Source organism: Molothrus ater, chromosome 21, assembly GCF_012460135.2.
Source record: "Molothrus ater isolate BHLD 08-10-18 breed brown headed cowbird chromosome 21, BPBGC_Mater_1.1, whole genome shotgun sequence".
NCBI classification, from domain to species: Eukaryota; Metazoa; Chordata; class Aves; order Passeriformes; family Icteridae; genus Molothrus; species Molothrus ater.
The window spans coordinates 538,449-555,274 of NC_050498.2; the positions used below are offsets into that span (position 1 = coordinate 538,449).

At 51.6% G+C, this 16,826-nt stretch overlaps 1 protein-coding gene across 2 annotated transcripts in view; it reads right to left on the reverse strand.

Annotated features, from left to right (window-relative positions):
• MTMR4 (myotubularin related protein 4) overlaps positions 1-16,826 on the reverse strand; it is a 56,366-nt gene that overhangs the window by 12,649 nt on the left and 26,891 nt on the right. Inside the window, exons 1-7 of one of the 2 annotated variants that reach the window (XM_036395103.2) lie at positions 15,113-15,323; positions 12,716-12,805; positions 10,123-10,239; positions 9,401-9,483; positions 9,039-9,205; positions 7,126-7,222; positions 1,537-1,650 (exon numbers count right to left, since the gene is read on the reverse strand). In XM_036395103.2, coding sequence (XP_036250996.1) covers positions 1,537-1,650; positions 7,126-7,222; positions 9,039-9,205; positions 9,401-9,483; positions 10,123-10,239; positions 12,716-12,805; positions 15,113-15,163 — 719 coding nt within the window. In that variant the 5' untranslated portion in view covers positions 15,164-15,323. Of the gene's footprint in view, positions 1-1,536; positions 1,651-7,125; positions 7,223-9,038; positions 9,206-9,400; positions 9,484-10,122; positions 10,240-12,715; positions 12,806-15,112; positions 15,324-16,826 lie in introns of those variants that run through there. The other variant, XM_036395104.2, reaches the window with a different exon arrangement.

Genomic DNA, 16,826 nt, shown 5'->3' on the forward strand with positions numbered 1-16,826 from the left:
CCCTCGAGGACCCTCCTGCTCCAAAGACTTCAATCTTGAGGGCAAAGACTAAAAAAAGTGCATGAAAATCAGAGACAGATGGGCAAGCACTTGCCCCATCTTGTAACATCACTTGTCAGCGTCTTCTAATCTGATCCCAGACTGCAAAGGGTTGTACTCAGCTCATAAATTACTGGGTACCATTACAGAGATGTAAAGCAAGGAACAAAATAATTGCTGGAGTAGGAAAAAGACATGGCTTTGCCCTTGGGTGGGTAGGCACAGTGGGACAAGCTCCAGCACCAGGCCATTTTTAGCAAAAGGAATCACAAATACAATTAAGTTCTTAGCTGAGTTGGCTACAAGGAGGGAAAGGCTCCATCCGATAAGTTATGCTCATTCCCACTCTGCTGTAGAGCTGAGTTCTAGAAGGAACACACAGTGTTTTGCCACATTCAACAGCAAGCCAAGAAGTGTGCTGATGCAGAGTTAAGGTACCTGTAAATTCACTGGCTTTGCTTCCTGACTTTCCTATTTTCCAATACAGCTCTGATCTTTTAAGGTTTTTTTATATTTGGATTTGGTGTCTGCTAACACACAGTCTAAGGCTACAAACCATAATGTACATTTTACAACAGCACAACTGCCTGGGTGCCCCTTTCCATCAGCCTCCCGTTGGTTTCAAACACATCAGTCTCCTGGGAGACACATTTCATGAGGAACCAGCCCCTACTTTGCAGAGCCCTGCTCCATTGACTGTGTGGCCTCCTGCATCCCCCTCTAGATTATTTCTGGAAGGCAGGTCAGGGAATAGTTCATAGAATTACAGATTATTCTAAACTCAAAGGGACTCCCAAGGATCATCCAGTCCAACCCCTGGCCCTGCACAGACACCCCAACAATCCCACCCTGGGCATCCTGGCAGCTCCTGGAGCTCTGGCAGCCTCAGGGCTGTGCCCATTCCCTAGGGAGTCTGGGCAGTGCCCAGCACCCTCTGGAGAAAGAAACTTTCCCTGAGATCCACCCTAAATGTCCCTGACACAGCCATTCCCTTGGGTCCTGTCCCTGGTCATCAAAGGGCAGAGATCAGAGCTGCCCCACCACTGCCCCTTGTGAGAAGCTGCAGATTTGGGCATTCCCAGGTCTGTCCAGGCCTGCACACCCTACTGAGCACAGGGCACCCAGCAGGCTCCTTTTGGCTCAGATTTCTTTTCAAAGTAGCAGCCAGACAAGGACCAACGTGTGGAAAGATTTTGAAACTCTGAGAGAACTTTATTTTGACCTCATCTTGCAACATCTCCCGTAGGAGGAAAGTCACCCACACCTTCAAATCTGACTGAGAACAGCAAAGGACAGTTCTGGAACACTGCTTCTCTCTTCTGGAAAACACCCTGCTGCAGATGGTGCTAGGAGAAGGAGCCCTGGGAGTGTCTCCTTTGCAGGCAGGAGGCAAAGGATAAACAGCTCTCCTGCCATCCCTGTCCAAAGCCCCTGCAAGACTATGAGGACACGGCAGCTGTGATGGGTTTGGGGGAGGGAATTTGGGTTTGCATTTACCTGTACACCACCACAGGGATCCTCTTCCATGACCTGAATGAAGCCACATTCTCCAGCTCCTTGTCAGTGATCCAGACAGGGACCAGCAGCTTCTGGGGATAACTGGAACAAAGTCTGGAGAAGAGAAAGCATGAAAGGCAAGATGAGGACTGAGCAATCAAAAATCTGCCCCAGAGCAGCTCACATTTCCCCAAACTCAACATGCAGGATTTTGTCTCTTCCTCCTCATATCTGTCTCAGGACAGTGAGACAAAATGTGCTGTCAGGAATGAGCTGAGAGAAGACAACCTCCTTTCACCCCAGGCCTCATCTCTGGCCTCCTACTAAGTATCCTAGTACTTCTCAGGATGCCTTTGGAACAACCACTGGATTTAAGAATTCATGAGGCTTTAGGGGAATAGTCAATAATTTACATGAAGTTTTTGTTTTCTTGCAGCAGGTACACACAGAGCTTCTGGTAAAGAATGGCCAACCACTTTCTGCCTGAGAGAACAGGATACATTGTTCAGTGAGAAAGACACAAATCTGCCCAGAAATTTAGCAGTGGGGACTTGGGGGTATGCAAATAAAGTGACAGGAGTGATATCTACATCATAACTTGTTTGGTTGGGTGCCAGAAATCAAATTCTTGTAGCTATCTGAACATGTACCAGCAGTGAGAGGAGAACTCTGAGAAGAAAGAGCACTGCCAGAGGGCAGGGTGACATGGGATATTGGGGAAAAATTGTTCACTGGGAGGGTGGAGAGACCCTGGCACAGGGTGCCCAGAGCAGCTGTGGCTGCCCCTGGATCCCTGGCAGTGCCCAAGGCCAGGCTGGACAGGGCTTGGAGCACCCTGGGATAGGGGAAGGTGTCCCTGCCCATGGTAGGGGGTGGAATTGGATGGGCTTTAAGGTTCCTTACACCACAAACCATTCTGGAATTGCTGCACACACAAAATTCCAGGAGTGCAGGGGAGGCTTTCTGGCTCCTGCAGCTCTTCCCCTGCCCCTGCTGCTCCCAGCACAGGCCAAGGGCAGGCTCAGACACAGCAGTGCCTGGGAGCTGGACCAGCTGAGCCCCTGCAGCCAGGCAGGCACAGGAGGGTACACGGCAAGGAACATCAAAGAGCAGCTCTGGCTCGAGGTTATCCCACATCATTTAGCAAGAATGTTTCAGGGCAGATGGGGAGCAATGTAAGGAGGGTGAAAGGATCCAGCCAGTAAGCTCCGGAGGGTGGTCTGGTGTTCCTGAGCCCAGGATATTCCAGCTGATGGCAACAGGCACAATTCAGTATTAGTTTATAGTGCTAGTGAAGAACTGCCTGTCACGCTGGAAAATGGCACTCCAGTGTCTAGACAGCTCCTCTGAGAGCCCCAGGCAGAAAGCAATGGTGGCTAAGGGATAAAAACAACTGGGTGAGGATGAGGAATTCAGGAAGCAAAATTAAAGCTGTCAGTTAAGAAGGTGAAGTCCAGGTTATTTGTGGTAGGATGTCTGGGCTTGGACATCTCTGAAATGCCTAAGATTCCATAAGTAAAGGTGGTCATGAAATTAGAGAAGCAGTGAAGCATGACTGAAGATGCAGGAATGTGGGAGAGGGTTAGCACCTGTTCAGGTCTGGAGGAACTTCTGGAATAGCTGAGTCTATACATGAACAAGCTCTGCTGAAGTGCAAACAGTTCCCTGGCACCTCAGATGAAACATGGGTGATGTCTTAAAAGTACAGATTGGGGAGAGGTAGTCCAGAAGAGGCTCAGGAGTGTATCTTCCAAGAGTTAAATCACTAAAACTCTGTAGCCTTAGGGAAACAGTAAGATAGAAATCAATAAAATTCAGGTAGGAAACAGGACATCTTTAAGAAGTGAAGCCAAATTCAAGCAGGGTGCATAGAAACAGGGAATAAGGTTAAGACAAAGAGACATGTCTTTCTAGGCTAGAATTCCAGAGGAATACAGTAGAGGAAGTGAAAACCCAGGATAAGCAACTCTGTTGGCTTAACAGTATCTTATAAACTGATACAAGGAAGGATATCTGTGGCACCTTAAGTTTCAGGGTACAAGCTTTATAGGAAAGCCTAAATAGGCTGAGCTTGTGAACAAAGTGTGGGCAACTTCCAGGGGAAGGTGGGAGTGACAGTGTGATGCTCAGAGTGACCAGCATCCACCAGAATGTGCATGGATCAAATCCCAAGACTGAAGAGAAACAGGACAGCATTGAGGCAACACTACCAACCCCTGGAGTAACAGTAATGGCATCTACAGGGGCTGGAAGAGAAGCAGAAAGGCTGCAAGGGCAGAAATTCCCATGGGAGACTTGTTTTGCTTCCACACAGGTCTGAACCAAAGGTGACATTTTCAGACACACCCAGATGTTTCTTGGTGCTACCATCAAGTCTCTGACTCTTCCTTTGGACCTAAGCTGCTCCAAAGTAGAATAACTGAAAATTCCCTTTGTTACAGCATTCATCACTCAGTAGATTCAGTAATGTTTTTAGAGGGGATAAGGCTCCCACAACAGCAACAACAACACAAAGGGTTTAAGTTCAGGGCACCTGGGGTTTGAGTCAACATGGCTGTTGGGAGGGAGGTCACTCCTCCTGTGTGAGAGCTACCTGAAACATCAGTGAATGAGCAGACAGGGCAAATTTAGATTTTCAGAAGGGGTTGTTTGAAATTTTTTGTGTGCCTGTGTTTTTTAACAGGTATGTCCCCACAAAGCTGAAGAATGCTCCTCTTAGGAAACAGCTGCTCTTGAGAAGATAAAAAATAGTTCAGAACCTCAACGATCATTTTTCACCACAATGGGAGTCCTAAAGGGAACCACCTGCAGTGGGGTGGCCTGGAAAGCCCCGGGACTAGCTTGAGCCAGACAACAAAGGGTAACAGCCTTGAACTGTGAGGTTTGATGGCAGGAGAGGGCGGCTGGAACGACACAGGAATCAGCACCTGTGAATGAGGATCGATGGAGAACCTTCTTACCACAGAGATAACAATGAGGGAGAGGAATCATGGAATACCCTGGTTTGGAAGGGATCCATGAGGATCGAGTCCAGCCCCTGGCCCTGCACAGGACACCCCAACAAGCCCATCCTGTCCCTGAGAGCCTTGTCCAAGCTCTTGTTTTACAGAAGGCAAACACATGTACCACTAACAGTCCTCACAGACTTACTGTCCACGTGTTCCTGTGGCAAATCCAAGCAGGGACAGTAATTATCCCTTTCCAATGGTATGGATACTATTAAAATTTATAGAGAAGTGTAAAAAAGACAAAATTTGAATTAAGAGCAGTCTCAGAGACGAGTAGGAAACACCATCTGGCTGAAGCCGTAACAGAATTCCAGGCAAACTTTCTCCTCATAAACTCAAAAGTTAAGTAAAATCACAACCGTAAAAAGATGAAACCTAAAAATGAGCGTCAACATTGGAGGCAAAGTGGTTTTGGTGTTTTCCTTTTTCTGAAGGAACCACATGTGTACCAAACACACCAGTACTAAGGCTGATATGAAACAACTACCTCAGAGAGCCTGTGTGGACCAGATGGGCAATGCTGGAGTGATCCCATTTCCCTAGGTATAGCATCCCTGAAGATGTGAGCACCAGGGAGAGACCATGTAATAATTTTATTATCACTGTAGACTTTTATCAAGACTGAAGGAGTGGTTATTATAAGCTTGTATTGCTCTCACTTTACAATGGCTGTCGCCAGGAAGGAGATAATAGTTCCCAGATAAGGACATCTCAGAACAGACTTGAAAGACAAGGAACAAAGCCATTACCTTGGAGTATCCTGTCTTTAACAACACTGTTTTGCCAATGCAGGGAAATAAAAGATAAAAGGACTATAAACAGTTAAAAAGTAACCTGATCCCTGTGAATAGAGGCAGGTGGTTATGATCAAAAGCCAGGGCAGGATTTAAAGCCACACTCCCCCAGCAGCAAGAGAGAACTGGTTTGAGTCGCACAAGGCAATTGCACCACCCCTGAGATCCCGGGATGTCTGCAGGAAGCTGGGACCTGCGAGGATCTCCAGGGAGGAACTTGGCAGGTGGAGGGAAGCAAAGCCAGGGCCACACCCAGCTTGCTGAGGTTTGTTTTAAGTCCTTTCTTCCCTAGTTTGGTTGGAAATCAAACACCTGTCTTCAGAGAAGGTGGTTAATGGCTGTGGATTATTGGCCATGAAGCAAAGCACAGATGGTCAATGGAAGCTGAACTTTCTGAAATAGTCAGAGGGAACCACACCCAAGGCCCAGCAGGGAAGAAGACCCTACATACAGAGACTCTGTCTAGGGCAGGAACCCACAGGCTGTGCACTCTAAAACAGAGCAGTTCAGGAGAACAACTTTTATTTGACAACCTTGGAGAAACTGTGTAAATGCCAGCAGAGTCATGTGAACAGTCCCAAAGCAACGATGTGGTCAGTAGGGCAGAGGTAAAATGGAAATCACCCCCCAAATTTAGTGCTTATGGCCTGGATTCTTCAGGAAAAGAGAAGAGGCAGCAAGCTCCAAAACTGGGATTTCCACAGTCCAGTGTGTCTGAGATTTCTCATGGTCTCCACAGGAAACCAGTGACCTAGAACTGTCCAATCCATAGGTGATGGGGATGTCTGGAGTGGCTGGGACAGAGAGGAGAGGCTGAGGGATACTAGTGGTTTCAAGAACAGGATTATAGGAAATGCACAAATGAGTATGTCCATCAAAGTTTGAAATCCCATTGGCTTAATGCCACCTGCTGCAAACAGTGCAGCTGCCCTTTTCAGAGAGTCCTGTGCTCCTGCCAGAATAGAAGGCGGGTTGGAAACACTGATTAGTAGCAAAAGGTCTTTTCTACTGTGAGAGTGGGAAAACCTTGCAGAGATTTCCACCCCAATGCCCACAGGGAACACTTTCAACACTGGCTCAACTGAAACGTGACATCACAGTGATGGAGAACCCCCTGTGGGGCCGTGCCCAGCACACCACCATGTTCCCAGGGAATGCTCTTTTCCCTTCCACATTGTGAAGCTCCCAAGCTGCACTTTGGAGCTGCCACCTCTTGTTCTGCCATGTGCCACTGCCAGAAGTTTTACTCCATGCCCTTTTTTGAATGCCTTGCCAGTAGCTGAACAGATCACCCTTCAGCTTCTCCTGCTCTGACTGAACAAGCCTCGCTCATTCCCAGACTCCTGAGCCTGCCAACAGCTCTCCACTGGCTAACCCCAGCTCCTCACAGAGCTGAACATCTGCCTGAGTGTATGAAAACTGTGGCTGTTATATCAAACTGAGCATTTTAGAGAGGAGAACTGACCAGAAAGACAAACCCACAATGGATGGACCTCCAGACTCCCAATGTTTTCCATGAGGAATAAGAGCCACCACATGATAAACTACCTGAGACAGCATTTACAGTTCCTGCTAGCTCTGATGTTTGGACTGTATTCTCTTTCCAAATCCACGATGTGAAAGGCAGAAAGAAAAGGGATCTGCTCATACTCTGATCAGCCTGGGGGCTGTCAAGGCTAGGAAGGAGGATTAGCTGGAGTTTGACTCACCCACTGCTCCGCATGGGGTTTACCAAGGGAAAAGTAAGGCAAGAGGAGAGCGGGGAGGGGCTGTGATGAAACACTCACTTGTAGTTGTTGTTGATGTCAGAGACACGCCAGGCGTTCTGCAGGTCGAAGCCCATCCTCACCAGCTCCATCTCAAACCGGAACCTCACGTGGTCCCCTGAGGAACAGAGCATGGGAAGTTACTGACAGCACAGAGGAATCTGATCCTGTTTGTGGAACTCCACAGCAACTGTCACATGCTGAAGAGAGTCACAAAACCACAGAAAGGTTTGGGTCAGCAAGGATCTGAAGCTCATCCTGTTCCACCCCCTGCCATGGCAGGGACACCTCCCACTGTCCCAGGCTTCTCCAAGCCCCGTCCAGCCTGGCCTTGTACACTTCCAGGGATCCAGGGGCAGCCACAGCTGCTCTGGGCACCCTGTGCCAGGGCCTCTCCATTCCCTGATTCAAGAATTCCTTTTAACATCCCATCTAACCCTGCCCTCTGTCACTTTAACACTGCTCCCCCATGTCCTGTCACTACCCACCCATATAGAAAATCTCTCCCTCTTTTTTATAATCCCCTTTAGGCCCTGGAAGTGGCTCTGAGCTCTCCCTGGAGCCTTCTCCTCTCCAGGTGAACACCACCAGCTCTCTCAGCCTGGCTCTAGAGCAGAGGAGCTCCAGCCCTGGGAGCATCTTTTTGGCAAGGTGAAACTCATGGGCAACTGGATGGCAGAAATAATTGTGCTTCAGAAGCCAGGAAGACTTGACCCTCACAGGGGGTACCGCTGCTTGTTTTGTCAAGTCAGGTCTCATCTCAGGGCACATAAAGAGCCTCTCCATGTCAAGGGGGTGTATGGGCTTAATTTAACCTACTTCTGCCCATCTGGCAGAGACAGCTTCCAAAGTGGGTGTCAGGAACCCTATGGCAAGGTGCACTGAGCACCCACCTGAGGCAGTTCCTTCCTCCAGACTGCTCTCAGACGCTGACTCAAGGTTTCCTCTCTCATGTTTTAGCCTTGCCTGACTAATTCTGGATGCCTTTGTTGCTCCAGTGTCAAATCTTATTAATAAATAAATACTGCAAAGCTCTTTACCTCAACCATATCCTGCAGCAACAACTTGAATTGGTGAGTTTATTTACACTAAACACTTTCCCTAAAGGAAACACAGCAAATATCTCTGATTGCTGGGGTTTGGGGCATGGTAAGGAGACAGAGCTTACCTTTCCTCTATCAGCTTCTCTTGGAATAGCTGTACTACTGAACCCCACCCCTCCATCTCACTTGTCTTTGGACATTTGATTCAGGCTACTGCTGCTCTCCTCTAGGATCAGCTCATTTTTCAGTCTAAAGCCAGGTTTCTCACTCATTTTAATTCCATTTTTAAAAACCTTCATCATCGATAAGACAAAGCAACTGCAAGCCAACTTTGTGTTCCCAGGAAGGGAAACTCCCAGTCCACACGAGGGCACCAGCACAGCTCTGGTTTTCTCTTCATGGACTCAAAGCTTTGATTTGCTTTGATTTTCTCTTCATGGACTCATCCTGTGTGAGGATGAGCCAGAGTTCTCCACCTGACCTGATCCTGGGAATGTCACAGCATTTTTGGGTGTTGGTGAAGAGATGCAGATGGGCTCATATTAATTAGGCTGCCTCAAAACTGATGCTGTTTGCCACTCTAGGACAGGACTGCCTGAGGTCTCTATCACTGTGATTAGAGAACTTAAGCATGGGATGTTTTCTCTCAAGGAGAAAGGGAAAAGCTGCTTCTGTGTTGCTGGTTCAGAAAGTTTTTTGTTGTGTTTGTTACTAATTCCTTTCACTGTGCTTCTTATCCAGCAGGATATGGCCATCAGCTGGATCTCTAGGCCAGGCACAGGATGACCCAGGGAGGCAAATTTGAAACTGGACAGGGTTTATGAACAAGAGCTCAATTGCAGTGCAGTGCTGCTTGCCAGAGCAGCAGGAAGGGCCAGGCCAGGAGCTCACCAGGACGGCAGAGATGTGCATGTTGATCCTCCTCATCCACACACACCCCCAAGCACCAGGCATGGTAGGCGAATGCAAAGAGGTCCTCAGGCTTGGCAGGGCGGGCAATGGCTCGAGTCAGCCTCTTCAGCCACTCCTGGCACTGCTTGAAGGTGGAGAAATGGCACCTGCAAACCCAAAGGCAAATCACCCTTAGTGGGGACATTCACCCAGCCAGGACTGAGACAGGAAAAGGAACACGGCCCCAAGCCTTAAAACCCTGACCAAGGGCAGCTCAATTCCAAAGGCATCACAGGGGGAGCCACCAGAACTGGTCCCAGCCTGCAGCACCAGCACCCGCACCACAGCAATAAACCAGATACCTGATCACTTTGGAGTCTTTGCAGATGATGTGAAGCTGGAACATATCCCGACACTCCACACTTTCCATCATCCTCAAAGGCACCTGCAAGGGAGGGACAGATGTAGGGCATGACACCACAGGCCAGAGTAGCCCCAGCAGCCATGCCTGCAGGCTCCTCATGCTGCAGACAGTTCCACTCGTCACGAGCTGCTTCTGTGAACTACAATCCCACTCCCAGGGTTATGGAGCTCCATGAGTCAGCACAGAGCTCTTCCATGATAATTATTCTGATTTCTGTTTTCTCCCTTGGTGATCTCCCACTTGGGGCCAGTTCCTGACTCAACCACATCCAGTCAAGCACAGGTAACTGAGCCAAATAACAGCTGCACTAAGGGACAGCAAATCAAGGCAGTGAGAGAAAGCCTCAAACTCCCAGTGCCTGACTCTGCTTTGGTGAGATGTCTCATTAAAGTTGGCCTGCAAGAGACCTCAACAGCCTTAAAACTATCAAAGTTATTGCTTGAATTTAAAGAAAACAGCAAAGGAAAGACCTAATTACTATCCAAAGGAAAACCCCATCCTCATACTTAAATACAGTAACAAAACATCAACCGCACGCCCAGGCCTGGCATCCTCCAAGAGGTACCCTCCTGTGCCACAGCCCCCAGGAACGGGGTATTCCCACCCCTCCCTGCTCTGAAACCCTAGGAAAGGTGATGGTGCAGGCAGAGCCAGACTTACATTGATCACAGAGTCCTTGAATTTGATATGCAGGCGGTAGTTGGAGATGGCGATCACAGCGTCGTTGGCATGGCCCAGGTACTCCACCCCCTCACCCTGCAACACAGTGAATGGCACCTGGAAGGGAGACAGCACCAGGTCAGGTCGCACAGGTACCTTGTGCACTGGAACTCCCAGAGCCACTCTTCCCACTGCCTCCACAGCGCATCTCCCACATGCTCCCCATGCCCTGAGAGCAGGACGGACCACGGGCACCGCTGCCCAGCCCCGCACACGGAGCCAGCAGCAGCTCCTGAAGGATCACCTGTGTGCCAGGCACACCTGGCAGCGAGGGGGGGGCGGGGGACAGAGGGACAACTGCTCTTCAGAGAGGGGAAACCAGCTCTGGCACAAGAGGCATGGAGAGGGACATGACTGCAGGACAGCTCAGAGAGAAGAGGGCAGTGCCCTGCACAGCTCCTGAAAGAGCCCAGCACCGTGGGGAAGCACTGGAAGGGGCTGCCCAGGGAGGTGGTGGTGTCACCATCCCTGGAGGTGTCCAAGGAACAACTGGATGCAGCACTCAGAGCTCTGGGCAGGGTGACAATGTGGGGATCAGCCACAGGTTGGACATGATGGTCTTGGGGGTCTTTTCCAGCCTCAGTGATTCTGGGATTCTGTCCCAGGGCAGTGTCACTTATGTGATCCTGCTGTGCCATTTAAACATGGGGTGCCCTCAGCTGCCCTGTGAGACTCAGTAGTACCATCCAGGTAAACAAATGAACAGAAGTTGTACCCAGTTTCTGCTAACAAGGCTCTCAGGGATTCTGTGTATAGTTATTTATATGATTGAGGAAGCTTGTCCTGATTAAACTGCAAGAAAGCTTCATTAAAGTTACCTCCATAATCAAGTATCTGTTTTTCCCCATCAGTCTGGACACGTCATAGTTGTTTTTAAAACACGGGATCCTGGCAGACAGTCAAGTTTGACTTTTTTTATATTAAAAAAAAAAAGGCAGAACAGCCTAAAATTCACCAGGCCTCTTTGTCCTTAGCTAATCAGGTTCCTCCTGCTCCCTGAATGCCACCTACACCAGGTCATGTTGGTAACCAATTATGCAAAAAATGTCATGACAATTTATCATTTCAGACAGAGCTGAAACCTGCCAGACAGGGCAGCTGATGACATAATTCATTACACTGTAATTAGTACAAGTCAGACCACCTTCTCTTTATTTTGAAGTTGTTTCTATGGCTTGGGTATAAAAACCTGAACTTCAAACTTCAAGTGACAAGTGTACTAACAACTTCTCCTTTCTTTGTACAAAAATAACCATCCTAGCCTGGCATCTGTCCGAACACTCTTGAAAAATATTAATTATTTGCCTAAGAGAATATGCTCTCTTTATTTCTGCAGTTGATTTCTGCAGGCTTGCCAGAGCTGTTTTTATCTGGCATGTGTCTCTCCTGCTTACGTGGCTCTTTCACACAGCAACAGAAGGGAGACAGAACAGGAAGGGGCTGGTAAGGCTGCAAGAAGCGATGGAGGGAAATCCTGGAATAAACCAGCAGGTGCCCCAATACAGCTTGTTATCAACTGCTGGCATCCCTCTAGAGCCACAGGATCCTGGAATGGTTTGGGCTGGGAGTGACATCCCAACCCAAGCTGATCCAGTTCCACACACTGCCATGGGCAGAGACACCTTCACTGGGCCAGGTGCCAAGTCCCATCCAAGCTGGTCTTGAACACTCTGCTTTACAATAAATTAACAATTTACTGAAGGCAAATTACTCTAGGGAGGGTAGAACTTTACTTCTCCAAACAGCAAACTAAGGCAGAGTGTGCTCTTCTCCAGAAGTCTCAGCTCAGAGTTGCCTCAGCAGCTTCACCCCCCAAAGCCACAGCCCTGCAGGCCTGACCCTGCACAACCCCCCAGCCTGCAGCTGTTCCTTCAAGCCAATAGCTCTCAGTCCTCCTTTTCCCCAGCACTGTTTGCCAAGGCAGTGACAGTCTCAGAACAAACTCAAAACACTGCAGCAGCAAGAACAAGGTGAGCCTGGCTCCAGCCCCAGGAGGAGGACGGTGAGCACCACCGTGTTAAAGGAAGCACCAATTCCCAGGAGGGAATGCTGCCCTTGCTGCACAGCAGCAACAGCACCCAGGGCTCTTCCCAGGGCTTTCTGCAGCAGGAGACTGGCACCATATGGAGGTTCCTTCTTCCAGCCACTATGCAGCAGGAAAACGCCAGGGGCAAGGTGCTCGAGGGGAGAGCAGGCAGTGAGGCAGTGCAGCTGCACAGAGCACGGCCCCCACACTACCCCTGTCCCAGAATCTCCCTGGATGCAGGCTGCAGGGCAAGGGCAGGCAGCAGTGCTTCCCCCGGGGAATGCCAGGGCTGGCTGTGCCACTGCAGCAGCTCCAGCTGCATCCTGCCAGGGCTGGGTAGCCAGGGCCAGGGCCTGGGAAGAGCTGGCCTGGCCCCCATGCACAGGGAGCTGCTGCCCCGAGTGTGCCCCCAGCCCGTGGCCTCCAGGATGTGCTGGGCCGGAGAGCTGCTCTGCAGAGCCCAGCCTGCCACATCCCAGAGCTGTTTGGGTGTTTTTACTTCCTTACCTGCAGTGACTCCTCCTCCTTTATGAGCTCCTTCGGAGGGAACAAGTCCTTGGCCTGGATGTACTCCAAACTGGGAGGGCCTTCCTCACCCTGCATTGCAAACAGAGCACACAGTCAGACAGCCTTGACCAGAACACACTGTGAAAGCCAAAAATTGAAGCTGCTGGATACTCTTGGCAGCCCAGGAGCTTGGGGATACCTGTGCATGGAAATGCCTGTTCTGCCTCCAGACCCCAGCAGTTCCTCTGGCTGTTCAGAGTGCCCACAGCACAGTGAAATGCTGAAACCTCCAAGTCCCACCTCTTCCAGCTGAGTGGTGTTTGGAAAGCCAAGCAGACACACCTTGGCCACAGGCGATACTGATGTGACAGTAACTTGTCACATCAGCTGTTCCCGTTACATGGCACCAGAGCAGACACACCATGACACAGAGGGTTTCCATCCACAGGCCAATGTCAGCCTACTCTTCCTCCTCTTAAGGACCGCTTTGTTTTAGGAGTTTTCATTTTCACTCTCACACCAAAGTCTGGGAAGAGCTTGAATCTTCGGCAGGAGAAGATACAACTGTGAACAACCTACAACCCTATAACAACTGCACCCCAGTGCACATAATTCACAACAGGCACTACTGATTGGTGCCCGCACCAAGTCCAGGGCAGCTGGATATGTCCAGTCTGTTTGGATGGACACCCAAGAAAACCCACAGAGGCCTCAGGATGGTCACACAGAACCTGCACATGCCATCCTTGACAAAGTGGAGTGTATGTCTCAGTTTCGAACATGAGAATCTCCATGCATTCCTACAATCAGAGTGTCTTGAGCTGGAAAGCATAAGGATCATCAATTCCCACTCCTGGCCCTGCACGGGACACCCCAAATCCCACCATGTGTCTCAGAGGATTGTCCCAATGCTCCTTGAGCTCTGGTGTGAACAATTGGTACCAATTTTCACCAGCCCTCACCCAGGCCCTGTCACATCACTGAACTGCTGCCAAAGGAGTGGCACCCAGACATTCAGCTGCAGATGCTCACTGTTGGGAGTCCAGGATGCTGCTAATTCCACATGTATTTGGTGTGGGAAGGTCTTCTTCAGAAGGCTGCTTGCTCTCTAACTCTAGCTCTAGGCTCTAGCATTTACCGGGAAACACTGTGTTCTGCAAGCACTGAGTAATATTTTAAAATGACATATCTTTCTGGATATGTCACCCAAGCCAGAATCCCAATTTCAACCTGAAAAAAGGAGATCCCAATCCTTCTGGCTCAGGAATATTTCAAATGATGCTGAATTCTCTTGTGTTTCTGACAGGGGCTGAAACCTCAGCGCCTGCAGGAAGAGCCTGGCCTGAGGTGCTTCCTGGACCTCAGACAGGGGCAGCCAGACCCCTCCCACCTCACATCCAAGAAACCTGCACACATGTAACATGCTCTTAGAGCCTTCATAAAACTCAGCATCAGCCCCAGCTGGAGGGAAAGGCACTGCCCCTGTCACCATGCTCTGAGGAGACAGAGGGCACAGCACCAGCTACAGCAGCAGCCAATGCTCACTTGGAGACCACGGGGGGCTCAGGGCCCCTCCTGCCAGTGGCTCACTCCAAGGCTGAGGCACCAGCTCAGGGGAGCACAAAGGGAAGGTGTGTGCCCGTGTGCCGGTGCAGCAGCCAGGAAGCAGAGATCCTCTCCCATCCTCACTTTGTAGTTTGCAGGGAAATCCCAGGGAGCAGCAGGAACTGGAACAGGGCGGCCCGAGCTCTCCACCCGCCTGGGTGTCCTTGAGTCCCTCCTCGCCTGCAGCACAGGGCAGGCGGAGGCTGAGCATCCCCTCCCGCCACAGCCCCATCCCCGGTACCGGCAGGGCGGGGGTCAGCATCCTGCTCTCTTCACAAGCCTCTTGAAGCCCTCGGAGCCCATCTGGCCAGGAGTGCCCTGGGGGGTGGAGGGTGGGTCTGCAGGAAGGGTCAGAGCAGGAAACCCCCTCTCGCTGAAGGTATAAAAGGTGCCGAGTGCAGGACCCCTCAGCTCAGCTCAGCACAGCACCGAAGGGGTCCTGCACAGCCGCAGCCAGGGAGGGGGCGCGGGGCTCCCGGGGCTGGGATGCTCTCGCACGGTAATTTCCCAGCTTCAGGCAGGGCGCAGAGCCTGCGGGGCCCAGCAGAGTGGCCAAGGCCTGCCGGGGCTCAGCCCGCGGCGCCGGGCACTGCTGTGCCCTTGGGCCCGGCCAGGGCAGCAGGGACGGCCCACGGTGTCCTCCGGCGGCATGTGGGAGCCAGGAGAAGGGGATCCCCCTTCTCCCCGGACAGATACAGAGGATGCCTTCACCGGCATGTGAGTTGGAGAGCGCAGCTGGCTTATGGCCCCGCTTCCATGGAGGAGAGAAGGGGAATAAAAAGCAGCACTTACAAAGCAGTTGAGCATGGAGCAGGAGACGCGGCCTGGCAGACTCATGTTCATTTTCCGAGACTGCAGCAGGGCCGGGCAGGCACAAGCAGCATCTCCTCCCTCCGGCTGCGAGCTGCGGCCCCGGCACTGCGGCAGCGTCCCCGCTCCGCCGGGAAGGGCAGGAGCATCCCGGCCGCCGGCGGCCCGAGCAGGTGCCGGTGCCGCCGCCGACAATGGAGGGAGGGCGGGCGGAGGACGGGCAGACTCCACCTCCCTCCCAGGGCCGCCGAGCGCGGCTCTGCCATCTGAGCGTCTCCGTGACGGGCGAGACAGAAAATGGAGCGGGCGGCGGGTTCGCGGGCGCTGCCCGTTCCTCGGCCGGGAGCGGCATTCCCGGCCCATGGCGCTGCTCCCGCCGGCACCTGCCTCGTGCCGCACTGATGGCGGCACTGGGAGCGCCGGGAACAATAGCGGGAGGGCTGCTTCGTGCCCCCGGCACCGCGCCCTCTGCCCCAAGCCCTCCACCCTGGCACCCCGGCACGGAGCCTTCTGACACGAGCCCACTGACCCCACACCAACGCCTCCACACCAGCACTGAGGCCTCTGCTCCAAGACCTCGGCCGCAGCTCTGTGCCCTCTGCTCCGAGCCCTCTACTCTGGCATGAAGCCCTCTGCCCTGAGCCCTTCAACCCTGTGCCGACCCCTCCACCCCAGCATCAAGCCCTTGGCGCAAGGCCTCGGCACCAGCACCGACCCCTCTGCCCCCAGCCCTGCACTCCAATGCCAAGCCCTCAGCTCTGGCCCTGCTCGCAGAAGCTCAGCCAGGATGTGCCACTGCACCCCTGAGCCTGCTCTCCTCCAGCAGTCCTCTGTGCATGGACCGGGAGATGAGGATAAAGGGGCTGCCTGCTGCATCTCACCACTCAACACTCCCAAGACTATAAGTCCTCCGTTCCAGGAGCTTCACGTGCACAGGGACTAGTCAGATGTCCCTGGCTCCCACCAGCACCTGTGTGCTGGAGCATGTGCTCTGGAGTGGACAAGGCTCCTCTTGCTGACCACTTGGACACTTAGCTCCCATGTGAAGTTTCTCCAGCTCCCGTTGGAAATGCTCACAGACACAGGGTAAGGCCATGGGCATAGGAAATGCTGTGGTTGAGCACCCATCTCCCCACACCAGCCCCCTACAAACTCACTTTTACTACCTGCTGTTCATCAAGCCCAGGAGCAAACAGCTCCCAGGTCACAGTCTATCTCAGGAACCACAGAAGCAGCTTCTTGGGCAAACCCATATTAATTTCTACCATCAGCTGCTGCTCTGCCCCCACCACTGAGCCAGAGGGAGAATCTCTGTTAAAATGCAAAATTAAAACCTGACCCTTCATCAGTCCTCAAAGGCCCCACTATCTGGCTCAAATCACAACTTTTTGCTCCCAAAACACAAATGCAAACAGAGCACAGCCTGTAGCCACTGAGCTCCTCTTAGATGTGTTTGCCCCAAAGACACCACAGACAGCTCTCCCCAGCAATACCAATGGGATCTCAAAGAGCTTTTCTCAACTCAGATAAAAGACTTCAGCATTTCTCTGCAAAATTGTTCAAGATTACATTATTCAGAGCTGCCTTGGCTAAAGGGACAGCTTTGTGACACCCAGACATGCTGCCCACTGTTACTTGCAGAGCAAAATTCAGTTCCATGAGCTCCCTTGCTGACAAAACAATCCCACAGACTCAC